General features: G+C 36.9%; 1 protein-coding gene across 2 annotated transcripts in view; it reads left to right on the top strand.

Moving 5' to 3' along the window:
- The window catches only part of LOC126457687 (protein gustavus), a 348,237-nt gene extending 328,239 nt beyond the window's left edge, over positions 1-19,998 (top strand). For both annotated transcript variants that reach the window (XM_050094195.1, XM_050094194.1), the window contains 5 exons: positions 174-373; positions 967-1,152; positions 9,757-9,901; positions 16,687-16,845; positions 17,546-19,998. In XM_050094195.1, coding sequence (XP_049950152.1) covers positions 174-373; positions 967-1,152; positions 9,757-9,901; positions 16,687-16,845; positions 17,546-17,685 — 830 coding nt within the window. In that variant the 3' untranslated portion in view covers positions 17,686-19,998. The remainder of the gene's footprint in view (positions 1-173; positions 374-966; positions 1,153-9,756; positions 9,902-16,686; positions 16,846-17,545) is intronic.
- Positions 19,999-20,262: the final 264 nt, after the last annotated feature.

Genomic DNA, 20,262 nt, shown 5'->3' with positions numbered 1-20,262 from the left:
CCCACAAAGTGTGAAAGATGTTGCCATGAAACTGAATTCACAACTTTAGTTTTAGTTTAAATTTTTGGAGAGCATAGCAGCAGTAGCTGTTGTTCGCATTTTAATATTATGTAAAATGTTAACATTAAATATATATAAAAGTGACTTTGCTTTAAGTAAGTTTTGTGCCTCAGCCGTGGCCTCAGGTGGAGTAAAGACTGTGAACCGCGAGAGCCCACAACCATACAAGCCCGTAATCCCACGGGAGCTGGCGCAGGACTTTGCACGACCTGCACGCCTTGACATCTTGCTTGATATGCCACCCGCCAGCCGTGAGTGCCAGATAAAACATGCGTGGAACTCTGAGGACCGATCCCTCAATATCTTTGTAAAGGTGAGTATTCTTCGTAAGTCACACACACACACACACACACACACACACACACACACACACACACACACAATGATCTCTTTCATATTACTATGCAAAAATAAACTTTTATTAGTAATCGTTTCTTGTTTGTGGCCCAGACATGGCTTCTTCTTTCAGGTTAATAAAATTGCTGTCCGAATTTTGTCATTTTACTATAGTGAGTTTACAGATACTGCATATATAGTTTTTCTTCACTGTAGTCTGATAGTGGTCTTTGGATTGGATATTTAGAGTGACCTCTTAGTGCAGTGAATTGTCATTCCACAATGACATGACTTTCAGCAGTCATTGAAGGAAAAAAGCTGTGATTGTATTTCCGTTGCAGTGATAGTAAAAAAGAAATTCCTACAGTAAAGTGCAGCGTCAATCAAGGTTAAAATTATGGTACTCATTTTAATCTAAAACATGTTTCCATGTTTCCAATTGGTAACTGCTATAAAGGTGTCAATAAAGAATTATAAATGCCACTGTGTTAATAAAAATAGTAAAAGTGTTAGGTAATCAGTTAAAAGTACAGAGAGCTAAGTCAGTGGCCTTCTTTCAATTTGTTACAGGATGATGACAAGCTGACATTCCACAGGCACCCTGTAGCTCAGAGTACAGACTGCATCAGAGGTAAAGTGGGACTCACAAAGGGCCTTCACGTCTGGGAGGTACACTGGTCTACCCGTCAGAGGGGAACACACGCTGTTGTTGGTGTTGCAACACAAGATGCGCCTCTACATTCTGTTGGCTACCAGGTAACAGTGTTTCAGTAAACAAGGTGTGGATAAGGATGCAGAAAATCTGTAACAACAAAATCTTCAACAACACATTATTTTTTCTGGGAGTGTTTGCACTTGATAACTTTGCTTCTGTGATTCATTAGACTTGGCTCATTAGTCACATTGACAAACTTAACCAACTGTGTAGCTATTACCCTCCATTCCAGTTAACTACCACTGAAAGGGTGTGATTTGTAGTTAAAGGCTCCCATTTTCTGACAATATAGGTTGTCACTCCGATCTTCATACATTATGTGGAGTTCAGATGTAATTCCAACTTCACTATGTCTTAATGAAATACAGGGATAAATCACAAGAATGTAAATGTCTGAAATTCTGTGTATCTGATTAGGCAAATTCTATATTGCATTATTCTTACCTGAAGAGAAGCTGCCAATTCCATCAGTGCTGTGAGTTGTATAAATAATTGGACACTTTCCTGTATTAATGCTCTGGGAGTAACACAATCCACGGGTCTCATTTATAGGATGTCTCATTTTGCTAGCAACGTTGATATTTCCTCATTAAGATCGATTTCAACATAGTGTTGAACTAATGTGCGCATTTTTAGTCAATAAGAAATATTCTGTATGTTTATCTGGTAAAATGTCATTGGTTTGCAATTAAAAAAAGGCTCAGATATTTTCAGTTAATTTGGTAACTATTAAATACAAAATCTAAATGCCCTACCAAGCACATCCTCGTTGAAATGCCACACTTTCTAATAAAGTGTGCAACATACAGTAATGCTACAGAAGTGAGCATTAACGTGAAAATGCGGTTGTAGAGTGAGAGTATACATGTAAAAGAGTGCATTCCATGAAGTGCGCGAGTGACATGGTGCCTGAAGTAGCAGGCACTATGAAATGTCAGGTGGTGGTGAAATGAGTTACTGATGCTGCCAAACCTACCTACCTCCACCCTCCTTCTCTCCCTCCACCCTCCTTCTCTCCCTCCACCCTCCTTCTCTCCCTCCACCCTCCTTCTCTCCCTCCACCCTCCTTCTCTCCCTCCACCCTCCTTCTCTCCCTCCAACCCCTCCTTCTCTCCCCCCTCCTCTCCCTCCAACCCCCCCCCTTCTCTCCCTCCAACCCCCCCTTCTCTCCCTCCAACACCTCCCTCCAACACCCCCTAACCCCCCCTTCTCTCCCTCTCCCTCTGCCTCTCCGTCCGCCACCACCCTCTCCCTACCACTGCTGTAACAAGTAACCAATGGTTTGTGTGAGCTGGTGGTTCCACACGTTACCATGCATTCAGTGGTCACTTGCTGAAAAACTACATCAGCCACTATTTATAGTACATTCAATCTATATGCAGGGTTTGTTTGTAAAGTAAAAAGACTGGGCCTGGTAAAAATAATTTGGACCCATTGTTAAAATTTTTCAAAATAATCTCCTTGGCTATTAATACAACACTGCCAGTGCGATTCCCTCACTGCAGAGGCTATCTGGAAGTCGGCTGCTGTAACCTCTTAAAGCACTTTGTAACGGCCTGTTGGATGGTGGGGTAATAGTTGGAATGGTGAACTTCCAGGTTACTCTAGAGCTATGGGAGCAGGAAATCTGGTAAACTCATATTGGAGCTTTGTAGTCGTTGAGACTTAAGTTGTAAATTCTGTCCGGGCCTGGTAAGCAGTCACAGCAAAGGTAGTGTGGGCTGGAGCATTGTGGTGGTAGACCTTTTAGCGATCGAAAAATCCCAGTCATTTCCGTTTGAATGAAGACATCGAAAACTTCTTTGTAGAAAATGGTGTTGATGGTTCATCGCACAGGTACGAATTCTTTGTGAACCACTTCACTGTTGTCAGAGGATGAATATTGTCTTTCCTTGGGCTTTAATATTCTGGCTTTCTTGGGGATTGGGAAGTTGAGGTGTGCCACAGAGCTTTGGCGCTTCAGTTTTGGCGTCATACTAGAACTTCAATTATTTATCACCTGTAATTATCTAAAAAGTAAGTTAAAAAAGTATCTCCTTCAACATCTAGCAGTAAACGTCAATTCACAGTAATTTTTTGTTCATTGCTTAACACTTTTTGCACTAAGTTTGCACAAACCTTCTCCATGCTTCGAAATAATTTTGCGATCCATTGCTTTGCACATAACTGATACTCTAAAACCACTGTCAATCCCAGATAGCTTCCACTTTTACCACATTTTTATCCAAACCATTTGCTGAAGGACATCTGGGTTGCTGCACGTCCTAAATGGTTTCGCGTATATTCTTGAATTCACTGAATGACTAGAAAATGTGGACCCTTCTGTGAAACCCTCCTTAACCAAGGCAAGTGTCTTGTAAGTGGTTTGGTCCAGGTGAAAGCAACATTTAACTACGTAGTGCTGATCCAGCGAATGCTTCATTTTTTACATTTTCTGCCGTGATATTCCAAAACAGCTTTTGCACTCTGCTTGATCCTCAGTCAGAGCTCACATGCAGCTGCCCCTCGTGTGTTCCATAACTTAGACTACCTACCACAAATCTCCCACGGGGGAGTGTGCTGCTGGTGACTGGAGTGCTGCACAGCAGCCAATCTCGTTGCATCTTTTGATCAACAGTGTTTCCATAAAGCATCACTGAAAGGAAAGTATAGCAATATAAGCTATTTTATTTTACAATAAATATCTTAAAAATACAGTGTATCTAATCAGACAGCCAGTAATCATCAGTCATAATTATTACTACGTCCACAGAAAGTGTAAGAAAATGATGATAAATGGTCTTCTGTTTAGGTTGATCCCTCATTAAAAGACGATGGGAAAATTAACAAAAGAAAAGAGATTCAGTTCTTGGCAAGCATTAAACTGAAATAATGGACAGATAGTGCTAGGTGTGAACCTGACAACAGTGATGGGGAAGGAACTCACCAACCCATACAATTCTAGGCTTATTACTATTTCAGGTGCAAGTAGATCAGATCAGTTGGGCTATAGAAGTCTTTAAAAAGGTGGTAATAAACCATTTCTTTGAACAACAAAATGCAAACTCTTACAGAATAATTGTTTTGAACTTTTTCAAACTATATAAAGCACAAGAAAATGACCGTGTGCCCATTGGTTAGCAACCATTCTAAACTTTATCCCTGCACTACCAAAAAGAGTTCATACGTGTGTGTGTGTGTGTGTGTGTGTGTGTGTGTGTGTGTGTGTGTGTGTGTGTGTGTGTGTGTGTGTGGAAGAAATATTGCTTAAGTAATGTGAGACAAGCATCTGCAAGATGTTATGTGTACAATTAAATGAAGTGCTTGTTTTCAGGAGGTAGCAGTGAGAAACTCTGGCGTAGATACTATGGGTCCTGATTCTGTTACTGTGTTCTTGGCCAGCACAAGTGATGTGGCTAGAAATGAGACTAAAAAACTTAAGCGCTTTCTTGGTGAAGCACAGTATTGTCTAACAGATGCTAATGTCATAGTTTTCTCAGTGCGTTGCTGGCATGACCTACCTATGTGGTAAAGTGTCAGTGCACAAGTAGAAAACATAAATGAAGCCATTCTTAATATTTGTGAGAAAGATACAAATGTGTTAGTTGTTTACATAAGTAGGAGGTAGATTCCATACAACACACGGAGGTACTGATCAAACTGAAGTTTGGTCCGTTCAGAGTGATCGTGATCAGGACCAAACTAAAGACTTCTTTTCATGCTAAGTGTTAAGACTGACTGTATCCATGAAAATATGACCCTACTCCTTCTGAAGATGCAGTCATTAAGAAACAGTCCTGGAGTTAGAGATATTCTTAGAACAACTCATTATGAAATATTGTCTCTGAATGAACCCTGGCTTAAGGAAGAGGAATGTAACTTACACATTCCAACCTGCTATACAACCCTTGCTGGTTAGTGTAGATCACAGAAGAGTGATGGTGGTGGTATAGCAGTGTTAGTTAAAGAACAGTTGTCACCAAAAGCCAAAGTAATAGATATGAAACACTAAACAGCAGAAGGAACATGGAAGCTGCTGCTGTCCAGTTCCCCGACTGAAGGACAGTATATAGACATTATAATCACTTTGCAGAGATCCTGGAGTGCATGGAAAAATCTATCGTAATTTAAATGACACACACACAATACTAATAATTAGTAATATTAATGTGTGTTAGTGAAAAATTATAACACTAGATTCTTTCTAGATTCTCTAATGTCGCACAACTTTTACTGCCCGAGTGCTCAAATGATTGCCTAGATAATGTCATAAATACTTCTAAACATCAGACTCTAATATCATAAGCCCTTGCTATTTGACATTGATGACCTACTCCTAAAACTGCCTGGAGTTGAAAATATTCAGAAACATGAGGCTGAATCCAGGGTAGTGAGACTATGGAGACTATGGCATGATATACACACAACAAACCTCGGATATAAACTGCAGGATACTGACTGGAGCTTCAGTGTCAATGGTTTCAGTCCTCTTGTGAAGCATATGAAAATTTCTTACATACTATAGTAGCCATCTTTAATAATTACTGTCCTACTTTCTGTACCAAAAGGACTTGTTAAATAAAAAAAAACCCTTGACACTAACCACCACAGTAATGGTAAATTTGAATGAAAATCTCTCCCACCTCAGGATATAGTTGATGTAGTAGCAGTAACTCAAACTGAAGATTATTATGGCCTCTCCAACTTAATTGTGAAACAAATTATAGAATTAATAGACAGAGACTGCAAAGGATTTGGAAGAGCAGCTGAATGGAATGGACAGTGTCTCGAAAGATGGATGTAGGATAAACATTAGCAAAAGCAAAACGAGGATAATGGAATGTAGTCAAATTAAATTAGATGATGCTGTGGGAATTACATTAGGAAGTGAGACACTTTAAAGTAGTGGATGAGTTTTGCTATTTGGGAAGAAAAAAACTGATGATGATCGAAGTAGAGGAGATATAAAATCTAGACTGACAATGGCAAGGAAAGTGTTTCTGAAGAAGAGAAATTTAACATAGAATATAGAGTTAAGTGTCAGAAAGTCATTTCTGAATGCATTTGTATGGAGTATAGCCATGTATGAAAGTGAAACATGGATGATAAATAGTTTAGACAAGAAGAGAATAGAAGCTTTCGAAATGTGGTGCTACAGAAGACTGCTGGAGGTTAGATGGGTAGAACACACAACTAATGGAGGTACTGAATGGAATTGGGGAGAATAGTAATTTGTGACAATTTCACTAGAAATCTTCGTGAAATAATGCCACAATAATTACATCACAATCAATATTTTAGGGCATTCTGTGGCAGGAAAGAACAGTTACCTCACTTACCTTTAGACTATGAGAAGAAAATATGATACAAAAATAAAACTGGTAAATAATTTGCTTTACTTACTCAGAAAAGAAATAATACACACATTCAAACTTCATAGCCTCTGTATTTGACGGCCAGACATTAAGTTGATTTGGTGACAAGTACACAAACAGCAGAATGCAAAAACTTGCATTGGGTCAGAGAGGTGGTGATGCTGACATGCCAGTAGTCACATCATTTCAAACACTTGGTGCCATGATCCCCATTTGGGGATTTGTCTTTGTAATGGAAGTTTTGCAATTCTAATAATGCTGGCAGGGAATGCTACCATTTCCCACTACTGTCCAGACATTTGTCGAGAACTTGCATTGAAGTTTCATCAGTTGTTAAAGAAGTGAATTGTATACTTTTATTTCTGTGAAGAAGCTAAATTTTTCAGCATTACGAAGTTTCACATTTTCAAAACAGCGTAAGTTATATTATTATGTAAATAACTTTAAATGTCTGTGTACAGGCATGTTTTGAAATGGTTTGAGATGATGATCGATCAATTATTTCAAAACTCTCTTCCATTTCTGCATGACACATGTCTGATCTTCGATCACCATTTGGACCTCATGGCAATTTCCACGTAAAACTTTATTTCACTTTTATTTGCTCCTCAGGCACAATGAGTCACTATGAAGCACTTTGTATGAGGGGAAATTGAAGAAATTGTAAATGACCCAAACTTCATGGCTTCTTTTGGTGATGATGGTGATGTGAATGAGACAATTGACATTATTGAGCTCCCTCCAGATAGTACAGATGAGATGTTTGACTGTGAAGATAGAACAGTATTTTCAAATATGTTTTCGTCGCTATCTGGCATACCCGGTTCCTTGGAAATTCATGATAATGGAGAAAAAGAAAATTAGTAACATGTAGGCTAATGAAAGAAGAAACTGAAAACTATGATCACTTCTAATTGGGCAACAGAAGATACGATTTAATCAAGAACCTACCCTGATAAAGCAAAAATTGAATAGCAAAAATCCAATTTGGTAGCAGCACTAAAAGGAATATCTGCTTCGAAGAATTTTTTGATGAATAGGTATTGAACTTGTCAGTGAAAGTCAGATCTGCTACACAGAACAATAATCACAGCTGTGAGTTATCCAATGGATGCATAAAAAAAATTCATAGGTATACTCCACTTCTCTGGATACCATGCTCTTCCACAGGAAAAGCTATACTGCAATGAAGATGAGGACTTACATATAAGGTGTGTAAGACAGTGTATGAGTCGCAATAGATTTCTGGAAATAAAGTGCCACCTCCATTTCAATGTTAACACACCTCTGAACAGAATTCCACCTGATGAAAGGGATGAACTTAATATTAGTCTGTTAATGGATTTACTGAATAATATTTTAATAAAATTTCAAGTTGTCCCCGACAGCCTGAGCATTGAAGAGCAAATGGTACAATATTATGGACACCATTACCTGAAACAGTTGATTTGCACGAATTGAATTTGTATTCAAACAGTGGGCCATGTGCTGTTCTCAGAGCGGTTTCTGTTACCATACGGGAGTCTATGAAGGAGAAACAAGGGTTACAAGTGATGTTTCAGTTCTGGGACTTCGTGGATCAGTTGTGTTGAATGTGATTTCTTTTCTGCAGACTCCTGAACTTCAAAAATATATTTTGATAACTTTTTCACAAGCTTCCGTTTGATGAAGAGCTCTTGGAAATGAGAGTAAGAGTAACTGTTAAATAGAATCTGAGAATAGCATGAAGAAGAAACGAAGAGGAGCATATGACTGTAGATTGGACAAAAATATGGAGGTAATGGCAGTAATGTGGAAGTATAATTATTATGTATAGCTCTTGTCAAACCATGATGGTGTAACCAGTGAGACAAGTAAAGAGCTGGAGGAAAACTGAAAACAAAGAAGTGTAAGTTCCATAGTCAAGAACGATTTCAGAATATAACAATCATATGGGAGGAGTGGACAAACTGGACTGAAATGTGCAGAAATATCGTGTGAGAATTCGAGGTAAGAAATGGTACTTCCCATTGTTCACCAATGCATTAGATGTAGTGTTGGTCAACACACACGTCATCTACTGCCTCTCGACTGAAAATATTAAAATTCTTCAATTGCGTAGGATGGTGGCAAGGGCATATCTTGTTCAGTCATCAGCTGCTTCTGATCTGAAAAGGGTAAGGCGTCCAGCTTACCCAAAATCATCCCTTTTGTGTGTTTCAATGGCATTCAGGACTTCGGAAATAAACATGATTGAATGCACAACACTTGGGGAAACAAAGAAAATGTGCAATTTGCAAGAAATATGTGAGGAAACAGTGTTCTGTGTGCAATGTGGTACTCCATATTGTTTGTTTTTTGTTGTCTGGCACACAAAACAAAAGAAAATTTAAAAAGTGGCATGTGCCATGATCCTCATTTGGGATCAATTAAAATAAATAATTTATTTCAAGGTTATTGCATTTCTTGTTCTATATTCCTTTTCTTCGTCTGTCAATTGGGCAACACAGAAATAAATGTAGATCGAAGAAAAAATAATTGGTACTTAATGAGTTAATGCAAAACAATGAAGCCAAATGTTCTTCAGCTTAATTAAGTGTTGATTTCGCATCCTGCAACACTTGTAGTGTACAGTAAGTTGGAGCACAGCTCAGCTAGTAAATGAGGGATAGTAGGTAGTCAAGTAAGCAGAGAAGCTTGTAATGTCAAAGCTCTTCGTTCCTCAGTGTTTATTTGATCAAATAAACCATCAGTTGTGTTATAGGCAGCCCATAGCATTGCTTTGTTTAAATATTACAGACTTTTATATGAACTCAAAGCAAAGACTTCAGAATAGAGTACCTCACGTGCTCACAACAGCTCAGTTGTAATTTCCTATGTCTGTGCTCTGCTACCCTAGATACACAGTGAGGTCAGTACTTTCTCAGTATCCAAATTCTAATCTGAGCTATGCCACTTCTGGTTCTTGTGGCATCTGTTGTTGTTGTTGTTTGTGATGTAATTTTCTTTAAATTAGTATTCCTGATTTTAAACCCATGACATAACTCCAGAAATCTCAATTATAAATGTTTACAACCACCTCTGTTTGTCTCCTTATCTTTGTTTGCAGTAATTTCGCAGACTGCGTAACGTTGGTTTATTTTATCTAAGAATGTTTGAATAGAGAAAATAAAAAAGTTTAATCAAGTGAACTAGATAAAGTTTATGTAGTCCAAATTTTGCATATTAATTTTAATTTTCTGATAGTTCAAAAATTCTTTTCTACAACATAATGGAATGAAAGTGTTGACTAATAACTTATTTTATTTTTAGAGCCTGGTTGGTAGCAATGATCAGTCATGGGGATGGGACCTTGGTCGCAATAAACTTTACCATGACTCAAAGAACAATGCTGGAGTGACATATCCAGCGTTGCTAAAGCCCGACGAAACATTCATCGTCCCAGATAAATTCCTAGGTAAGTTGAGTTCTTGGTATTAATGCAGATAAGTCCCTTATGATCCTTCATATTTAGTCAGATGAAAATCACAATGATCAAACAAGGCAGCATTCAAATATTGGCAATATTTTAATTGACAGGTTAACAGGTTGAACACCACGTGAAAGTGTTTCTTTTACAGTATCAATTAAGTAAAAAATGCTTGTGTGATACCAACAACCATTGCAGTAGCTTAGCATTAGCTAGTTCTGCTTAGTGAGAGAAGTGCTGGGGCAGCAATTCTTTTTAGTTTGTATAGGACCTTAAACCATACATAAGAATTGCAAAAACTATAAAATGGAAGGCTTCTCATTTTGCAGTTTGATTGGGGGAAAGCATAATTCTACCACTGTTTAAAAATGTAAGTTGTAACATACCAGATACCTCTACAAATATGCCCTCAGTGGAATCTGGCTGAAAAGTGGGCATTGAAAGTAGATGTCTGTGGTGTATTCTACAACAAGATTATAGTTCAAACACTTAACTTGCACTCGGATGTTCAATCACGTACGTTTTATGGTCAGATAGTCTCGTGTATTTAAATTATGCACAGATAAATGTATAGCAACATACTGCTCAATTGATTGTGTAATGTGATTGTTACAGTGCAGTAACTTAACACTTGAATAAGTATTCACAGAAGTTTTCCTGTGACAAACAAATAATTAAGTCACAAATTAAAATTCTTAAATCACTATCTTTCAGATCCAATATTCAAATATGTACAAACATCATGTGCACAGTGGTTAACATTGTTTTTAACCTGATCATGTTGTCACATTGAGTATAGTTAGTTTGACACGATGTATAAGAATCACCTCATTCACTGTCAAATTTGTCATTTAAACAGTCAAATCATTGAACAAACTACTGGATACAAAATTTAGGTAAAACACCGTACATTTTATGACTTGTAACTTGCACTAACTTGTCTGCAGTACATTACATCCAGACTGGTTTAAACTGGCTTCCAGCGTGCCTTTTTGTATAAGTGTTCAATATTTAAAACTCAAGTTAATGATGTCATTCAGTGAATTTTCTTAAATGCAATTGAAAATACACATTTCAGGGTAATTGAATAGTAAGTAAAGGTTAGTTTTAAAAACTTCTAGGTACAGTAATAGTTATTATTGAATTGAGTTGATGAGTTTGTGTCTGTGTGGGATTCTGTTTCAGCAACTTTTTCGTAACAAACATTTGGGGTAATTTTGATGTTAAATTTGCAATACAGGTATGGTAAAACATAACAAGAACTTCATAGTTCCCACAAAATAATGTCTATACTTCGTGTGACTTTTAAAAATTCCTAAAACCTGTGCCAGTCATAAAGCTGTCAAAAGCTTTTAGAGTTCTTTTTAAAAATTTGATGGTAAACATTGACTTTTGATCCTCTGTGTCCCTTAATGCGTGGTTGTTTCCCTCCTCACCTTTATAGTGAATTTTGTAATAAAGGTGTAGTTACTAGATGAACCTATCTACCTTCTATGCTCTGAAACCTATAATTTACAGTTCACTATGTATGATCAATAAGGAATTTTTGTAATGGGAAGTCTTGGTCTAATAGAAAAAAAATTAGGAGTAAAGGCAAGCACTTACCAAATTGTTGTAGTCTTTGAGAGGTGCATAAACAAGACAGCGAGAACATTGTTAGCTTTGTGATGACTCTTATTTCAATGTACAGTACACATACATTCATGCTTGCTGCCACTCCAATGGGAGTACATGGTGCTGGCTAAATACACTGTCAGAACTGCAGTTTTCCAGCTTGACAGTGGTGGTGGGTTTTGTGTGGTGGAATAGTCAGGGGGGGAGAAAGGAGGCAGGTGGTGGGAGGAATGGTTGGGGATGGGTAGATTACTACTGGAAGGGAGATGCTGTAGGTTCACAGTGTGAGAATGTAACATCAGTGCCAGCATTGGTTAGTCCCTGTATCCAACTACTGCTCAAGCCCATTGACTTGCTACTATTGAAAACTACCTCCCCCAATTATTCTAAAAATCCTAAAAGGGAAAGATCTGCAAGCAATGTGCAGCATGGCCATGGCCATGGGTACCTGCATGGTACCCTCCTAAGCTAACTCTTTTATGAACCATTTAGAGAGAACCTCTGTAGGAATCCACAACACCAAACCCTTTGTATGACTCAGGTTAGTCATTCCTCCACAATCTTCTGTACCATTAGCTCCACCTGGTCCTCTTCATTTTGACAAACCACCTTCCTAGACATTCCCCTTCATCCCTATGATAGCTTCATCCCACCTCTAGCCACATCAGTCCCACCCTTCATCAACAGTACCTGCATTTTGATAGACAGGATCACTTCCATGCCAAAAAAATCACTCCTGTATAGTCTGGCCACCTGTGGGCAGTACATCTTCAGTGACATGTCATATATTAGCTCTGCTGGAAGTGGGAAGTGCATCTGCAGTGACATGTCATATATTAGCACTGCTGGAATTGCTGCACACAACAAACTACATGGCTGCTGCCAAACTGTGGCGAATAGTAGAATGAACCACCCAGTGACTGAACACACTGCTGAACATAATGTGCTAGATTCCAGTGTGTGCTTCCTGACCCATGACATCTGTAACCTTCCTCCAACACCAATGTCCTTGAACAATGAATGTGGAAGTTGTGGAAAGATGTTCATTCCCTTAGTCCTCCTTGCTTCACTTGCATGGAACTCTCAGCCAATGGTGTGCATGCTGCAATCCTGTCAGGATTCTCCCTCGTTACCTCTGCCCATTTGGTTGCTGTCACACCGTCCCCCTTAAAAATTGTATTCTCTTTCTTTCATGTTATTTATATTATTGGTTGATCATGTGTGTGTCTAATTTCATTACCCACTAAGCGAATTGGTACATATATCAGTTGTAACCTAAACATTGTCAGCAGTCTCATTCGGTTCCATTATGTGCGATAGTGACATGCTGTCCATTTTCTCCTGGTTTTGTGAAACACATCCACTGTGGGCACGTATCTTCCCAAACAGTAGCTCTTTCCACTATTATTATTATTATTATTATTATTATTATTATTATTATTATTATTATCTTTCCTTTCTCAGACCTTAGGTCTGGTTCGGAATGAAAGTGACGCGGACCTTGATCAAGCGTCACTTCCTTTTAACTGTACGGTATATGTTACATTGCATTTAGGAACTTTCGGGTTATTGAACATGTATCAATAATTACGGATTTCTGTAGTTGTATATATACGTTTGGATGTAGCTGTATTGCGTTGATGTTCTGGTGGATATTCTGCGGTATGACTCTTGTAGTTGATAGTATAATCGGTATAATGTCAACTTTATCCTGATGCCACATATCCTTGACTTCCTCAGCAAGTTGGATGTATTTTTCAATTTTTTCTCCTGTTTTCTTCTGTATATTTGTTGTATTGGGTATGGATATTTCGATTAGTTGTGTTAATTTCTTCTTTTTATTGGTGAGTATGATGTCAGGTTTGTTATGTGGTGGTGTTTTATCTGTTATAATGGTTCTGTTCCAGTATAATTTGTATTCATCATTCTCCAGTACATTTTGTGGTGCATACTTGTATGTGGGAACGTGTTGTTTTATTAGTTTGTTTTATGGCAAGTTGTTGGTGTATTATTTTTGCTACATTGTCATGTCTTCTGGGGTATTCTGGATTTGCTAGTATTGTACAGCCACTTCTGATGTGATCTACTGTTTCTATTTGTTGTTTGCAAAGTCTGCATTTATCTGTTATGGTATTGGGATCGTTAATAATATGCTTGCTGTAATATCTGGTGTTTATTGTTTGATCCTGTATTGCAGTCATGAATCCTTCCGTCTCACTGTATATATTGCCTTTTCTTAGCCATGTGTTGGATGCGTCTTGATCGATGTGTGGCTGTGTTAGATGATACGGGTGCTTGCCATGTAGTGTTTTCTTTTTCCAATTTACTTTCTTTGTATCTGTTGATGTTATGTGATCTAAAGGGTTGTAGAAGTGGGTATGAAATTGCAGTGGTGTAGCCGATGTATTTATATGAGTGTTTGCTTTGTGTATTTTGCTAGTTTCTGCTCGTTCTAGAAAGAATTTTCTTAAATTGTCTACCTGTCAGTAATGTAGGTTTTTTGTGTCGATGAATCCCCTTCCTCCTTCCTTTCTGCTTAATGTGAATCTTTCTGTTGCTGAATGTATGTGATGTATTCTATATTTGTGGCATTGTGATCGTGTAAGTGTATTGAGTGCTTCTAGGTATGTGTTATTGTTACTGTTATTGTTATTGTTATTATTATTATTTTGCCCTTTTTAGTGCCTATGTAAAATACTTTTTCAGACCTTCCAAATATATTTTCTTTTCTTTAGATAGCTCCTAATTTTTGAGCATGAGAATTTTGAAGTAAAGTTGCTTTCCACATTTGTCAGTACATTTGAGGGGTAACCATATGTATTCTAAAAAAAAATGTTTTGTCATTATTCATTATTGTGCATTACACAATCACATTCTTGTTTTTAGGCATTTTGAAGTATTTCAAGTGTCTCACATTATTACATTCCCCTATATATCCAGTCTTACAAAGGTCAAGACAGTCTACATCTCTCTGAAGCTCCATTTGTCTCAATAAAGTAATTACAATAATAGTATTGATATAAAAGCTATTCCTATCTTAACCTTCTCGTTTGGTATTTCACTAATTATTCCCTGTCATTGTCTGGGAACGAATAAACTGCATCCATTTTCACAAGTTATATTTTGAAAGAAATTTCATCATTTTGTCAGTTACAGTATTTTAACATGTTGTTATTAGGTAACTTTTATGATGAAAAAATAAAGGGGGTAGATTGGTTTTATAATATTACAAACACAGATACGTTGGATTTCAGGTGCTGCTAGTGCTTGGTACATTTTGCTGTGTTGAATCTGTCACTTACCTTTATATTATTTTTGAATATATATATATGTTTACCTTTATGAATTATTCTGGTGGTCCAGCTACTTAGTCCCACAGCAGTGTACAGACTTCCTCTTGTTCTGAACTTTGGTGCTGAAATAAGATCATGACAACTAATTTGAGCTAAGAAATGAACTTTTTTCAAGTTTCACTTCTCTGTATTTTGCATTTTCCTCTCTCATGACAGCAAACACTCTAATCACAGCTTGAAATAATCTAAACTTTCAATGCTATATTGGACATGTGACCCATACCTCGTACATAAAAGTTCCAACCTTTAATATCAGAAAGTGGTTCATTTGTTTTGGGTCCCTGTTGACATTGTTGGTGGCCCTTCTTTTACATCAAGCCATCCATGACACCAGCAACTCAGTGTGTCAAAGCATTTCTATGTTCTTGTGCAGCACATGAATGGTGCTCATCCCTCTGATGACACTCTTCTGTCCTCGTCAGTATTCCTCATGCACACTGTATGAGCACTACTGGGGTGGACAGTTTCTGCTCCTTTTTTCTAAACTACTAAACATATATCAGCACTCACGAGTATCTTTAGCTGGTATAAATATTAATAGTGATGTAGGGTATTAAATAAAATGCTGTTATACTAAACTTTTTTTGTCTGTCTGTTCAGTACAAATATTGCAATTGATTCTGAAGTAACTTCAGAATGAGCTAGATACTTGAAACTTTAAACTTTGCTGAGAACTGGATGACAGTGCAATATTAACTTGTGTGTGTGGAGGAGGGTACTTCGTTGTGGTAAGAACGATTGCTGCTATGGCCAAGTGGGGTGAGATCAGTTTCGTAATTTTCATAATGTAATCATAGGAGGAAGCAATGTACTGGTTGACTTGGGCGGAGAAAAACTGAAATAACCCTTGCAGCTTACTATATGGCTCTGTTGTAATCTCATCAGAATGTTTTGAATTGATTGAAAAGTTTGGTACTTGTGAGTCTAAAAAGCAGAAAGCAATTATTTAAATAAAATCTTGTCAGTATAACATGTTTTAAAAGTGGACTAAAATGCATGACATTATATCTCCTAGTTCCATACAAGTTCCCAACGCCATACAGATAGGCCTAACATTTGTGCTTGTGAATTTATTGTACCTATGAAGATACTTGTAGAGTTTGAAGTGAACAAAGTGGGGCACATGCGATACATAATTGACCCAAAAATAATTCACATCCTTATTATCTACTGTATGCACCCCATGTTTTACAATCCAAGTTCCAAAAGTATTTTCAAAGCTACTGGAAAAATTGCAAGCAAAAATTTTTGGGTCTAGCTGTATGAGGGTTACAAATCCATATGGGCCTAAGATACATTTTGGTTCGTAGTCAATTTTAAACATGCACATTAAAACTTTTTATTAAAATAAATATTTATAGTGCATTTGGTGATATGATAAATTTCAGAATTCCCACTATAGTAAGTTATGTAAACATGTCATTAGCAAAAGAACAAAGTGGCCACACTTCAGTAATCAGAAATCAATAAAATATGAACTGTGCTGTATTGTGCCAAGATAACTGTAGGGTCCACATGACAATTCAAGAAATAAGTGTTGCGAGGGTTTAACTTCAGCTTGCAACAATATCTGACAGTTGTTCAGGGTAGCAAGTGACAAAATGATAGAATTAGCTCCAAAATGTGGTTTTCAGTCAACATAGGCATTACCTTGTTCTATTTCTATAAATTTTGTTGTAAAGCTGTACCTCACCTTATTCAGAAACGAAGGAAAGAATGACCATATGTGTAAAAAGTAATTTTTAGTGGGTATTTTTTATGATTTCTACATGTGAGAGAATGTGACTAGAGTCTTCAATGTTGCAGTGGTGTTGGACATGGATGATGGCACTCTCTCATTCGTCGTTGATGGCCAGTATTTGGGTGTGGCATTCAGGGGACTGAGGGGCCGCAAACTGTATCCAATTGTGAGTGCTGTTTGGGGTCACTGTGAAATCACCATGAAGTACATCGGTGGACTCGATCGTAAGTGTATTAAATTTTCTGGTATGCCCTGTACCATATGAGAGAAATTTTGAAAGTTAGTGAATAAGTAATTTATAGGAGGAAAGGCAGTTCTAAATGCCATATATGCTTTGAACTTCAGTTTACAAAAATGTTTATATGTAATTTAACTACTAGTCACTTCACATCTTCTGTGATTTAACAAATAATATGGTCACCTACTGCATTGCTAGTTAGAATATGAGTTACACAGTGCAGGATAGTTACCAGTAATTAAAAGTAATCAAAGAAAAGAAACTAATCGCCAAACTCTCAGGTTTAAACAACAGAGTAATCCCATGAAACTTAACCTTCATAATAAAAACCAAAATATATACTTATTCACCGTATTAGATATAGAGGCATTGTGTCAAGAGTGCCAGTAATTTAAATACAGGGTGAAAGTGTGATTCTGAAATCTTGGACTTTTTAAGAAACTTGCTGACATTTCCACCAATAACTTTTTTCGAAAATAGTTAAGAACTGATATTTCTGTCATAATACTGGTAGTCATTCATAGAGATTTGTCATGTTAATCAAATAATGCCACATTTTGAAATGTTATTCACAGATAAAACATGTCAAAGAGTGTAAAACCAATTCTGTGAAAATTGCTTACATTCTTAAATATTTAAAGTGTTGCCTTGCTGTTAATTTCTGATAATTCGTATTTAAATTACAGCTGAACCATTGCCACTGATGGATTTGTGTCGACGTGTGATAAGGCAGCGTGTGGGAAAACACCAGTTGGAGGAGCGTATTGCACAGCTGAATCTTCCACATGCTTTGCAGGTTTACCTGCTCTACAAGGACCGCAGATAACAGGCCCACAGCTGTGTAGCCTAGATACGAGACCTCTTGTACACCTCCTTTTATGACAACTACTGGTGCAGTGCATTTCTGCTGTATCACATCGCATTGCATCACCTCGCACTGTGTGCGTGCTGGTTGTTCCCTCCTCATATAATGACAGCTGCATGCCACCTGGAGGATGCAGGACTAACTTTCCTCTTCATTATAGGGTGGTTTTGACAGTTCTCATGTTAATAATAAAATAAAAAGTAATATGAAGACTTCGTAATGTGGTATAATTTAATTTGGTGGCAATTTTTTAATTGCACTGACAAGTGTGCAGACATTTTTTATTAACCAGTGCCCATTCAAGACCTCGAATTTGTAGTGGAGTGCCTGTGTATGTTTGAATTCAGTGTCTTCATTAAGAAGCTGGAGTGATTTTACTTAAGTTTTAGCATTGATGTATTTATGTCTGGAGCCGTAGGACTTGAACGGTAGAATTCTTGTGCGTCTGTTGAGAGAAAGCTCACTTTGGAAGATTATTCTGTGTATAAGTGGTATAACGAAATGGTGTCCTTAATTCATTTAAGTTAGTTAGATAAATGATTTAGACTGCATTATTGTCACAAGTTGTTCTCTAAATATAATGTAAATCGTCCACTGATAAGTTGGTTCTCCTTTTATATTAAAAGGTATTTGTATCATAAAGCAGAAGACAAATGAGCATTTTATTTTAATCAAAATTAATGGGTGCAATATGTGAAACTTGGGAATTGGCCCATTACTTGTGTCTGTGGAGGAGTTACGGAATCTGTACCACAAGATTTGCTCACACGGCATACACACACACACACGGAATGAAAAGTATCATTGTATGTAACTGGTGAGGCATATGGGGCATAGAACACTTCATTGGTGTAGAGTGGATGGTACTTGAATCTGTTTCTTCTCATTGCTGGCCATGAGAAAATTTTGATTTTGTTAAAGTAAAGAAAATAATGCTTCATTGTCAGAGCTGTTGGTTCTTTCTTGTAGTAGTTGTTATTAATTTGTTTCATAAATTTTTATGTAAATATTTTTTTATTGTGACTGATCAGTGCTGATGCAAAGTTTTATTAGACTGGTGACACTGAAGCATTAATATGTAAAAAAAACACGTTCAGCACAGTTCTTATGGGACATTCATTACCCTCTCTACTTTGGCAATTATTTGGCTTTCCATAGGTCTTTTCAATAGGCTATGTTTACAATTTTTTTATTTAAAAAAATTGTAATTTTTGTGTGAATGACCATGCATCAATGTGGGTAGTTTCATATTTTCTCATCTGTGTTACCAACACCAAGGTGTCCTTTCATGTTTTGGCTTCTCAAGTTTAAAAGTGTTTGCATGTAAAAAATTAAAGGGAATTAATTGAATTGATTTATATGTAATCACATTATTATAACTTGAGAATAATTAGCTGCAATTCAGTTGTTTCAAAGAACACAAGATTTACATCTCCCTGAGTTTCCTGTTGACTGCCAGATGCTAGTAAGTTTGAGGAGTGACCACCTGTGTTGATGTGGAGTAGAAAGTCAGATTCATTGTACCATCCATTCTTAGCACACTAATTTTTGTAATTTGCTGTGAAAATCCATGAAATTTAGTGAAAGAAAGAAAAAAATTTGATTCATTAGCCTTAAAACAAACAATTGTTACCTTTAAAATTATCCATCAACTTTGAATACCCTTGAGCAGTTGTACAACAGTTCGGTTTTGCTCTGTTTGTCAGTTTCCATGAAGCTTGGCATATAACCAACTTGTCCTCACAAATATCAAAGTTTTGGATGTTAAGAACCCTCTCTTGCTATGCAAAAAGGGATTTCATTAATGTTTTTAACTGTTCATTCGTGTTTTTTAAAGAATGCACCGTCTGAAAAACAGTGTCTATTCATGCAATCTCTGCACATCGTATTTCATTTAGCGGTGGAAAAATATGTGTGTACTAAGTGTTAGATTTCTGTTCTATGACTATGAAATACTTGTAGCTGATAGCACTTGTGAAATGAGGAGAATAAGAATGTTATGTAAAAGATTAAGGATTTTTCATTACTTTTTACACCATTATCCTTAGCTACAATATTTCTCATTTTTTCGGTTGACCATATATGTCAGTATTAAACTGATTTGTCTGAAACACATGTTACAAATTCCAGGAGAGCATTTTTGTGATCAGTTGGAAAGATCGAATACAATGTACAATATTAAAAAGTTTTTAATTTAAAAAGTGTTTATCAGCAACTGTTTGGGCAACTGTGTATTATGAGTTTGAAAACAATAAAGTTTTATTGAGATAAATTCTTCTCACATAAGTTATTTAAAGTGCAGTCACTTGGTTGTTAAACTTAAGACATGCTTTAAAATTATGTTGGAGGGGGTGGGGTGGCGCACACATAACAGAAAGAGGTTAAATCTGCAATATAATGCTTACATTTTGAATCTTTGTTTTGTATTAACAATTTGGAGCAATGCAATGTGAGAATTTATGGAATCATATTGTTTGATTGCATCAGCTGAACACACTGAACAGAATCAATCCTTTTGTACCTTGCTGAACGTACCAC

The sequence above is a fragment of the Schistocerca serialis genome, chromosome 2 (assembly GCF_023864345.2).
Source record: "Schistocerca serialis cubense isolate TAMUIC-IGC-003099 chromosome 2, iqSchSeri2.2, whole genome shotgun sequence".
NCBI lineage: Eukaryota > Metazoa > Arthropoda > Insecta > Orthoptera > Acrididae > Schistocerca > Schistocerca serialis.
Note: the sequence above shows the minus strand (reverse complement) of the source record. Positions and strands in the feature narration are given on the sequence as shown.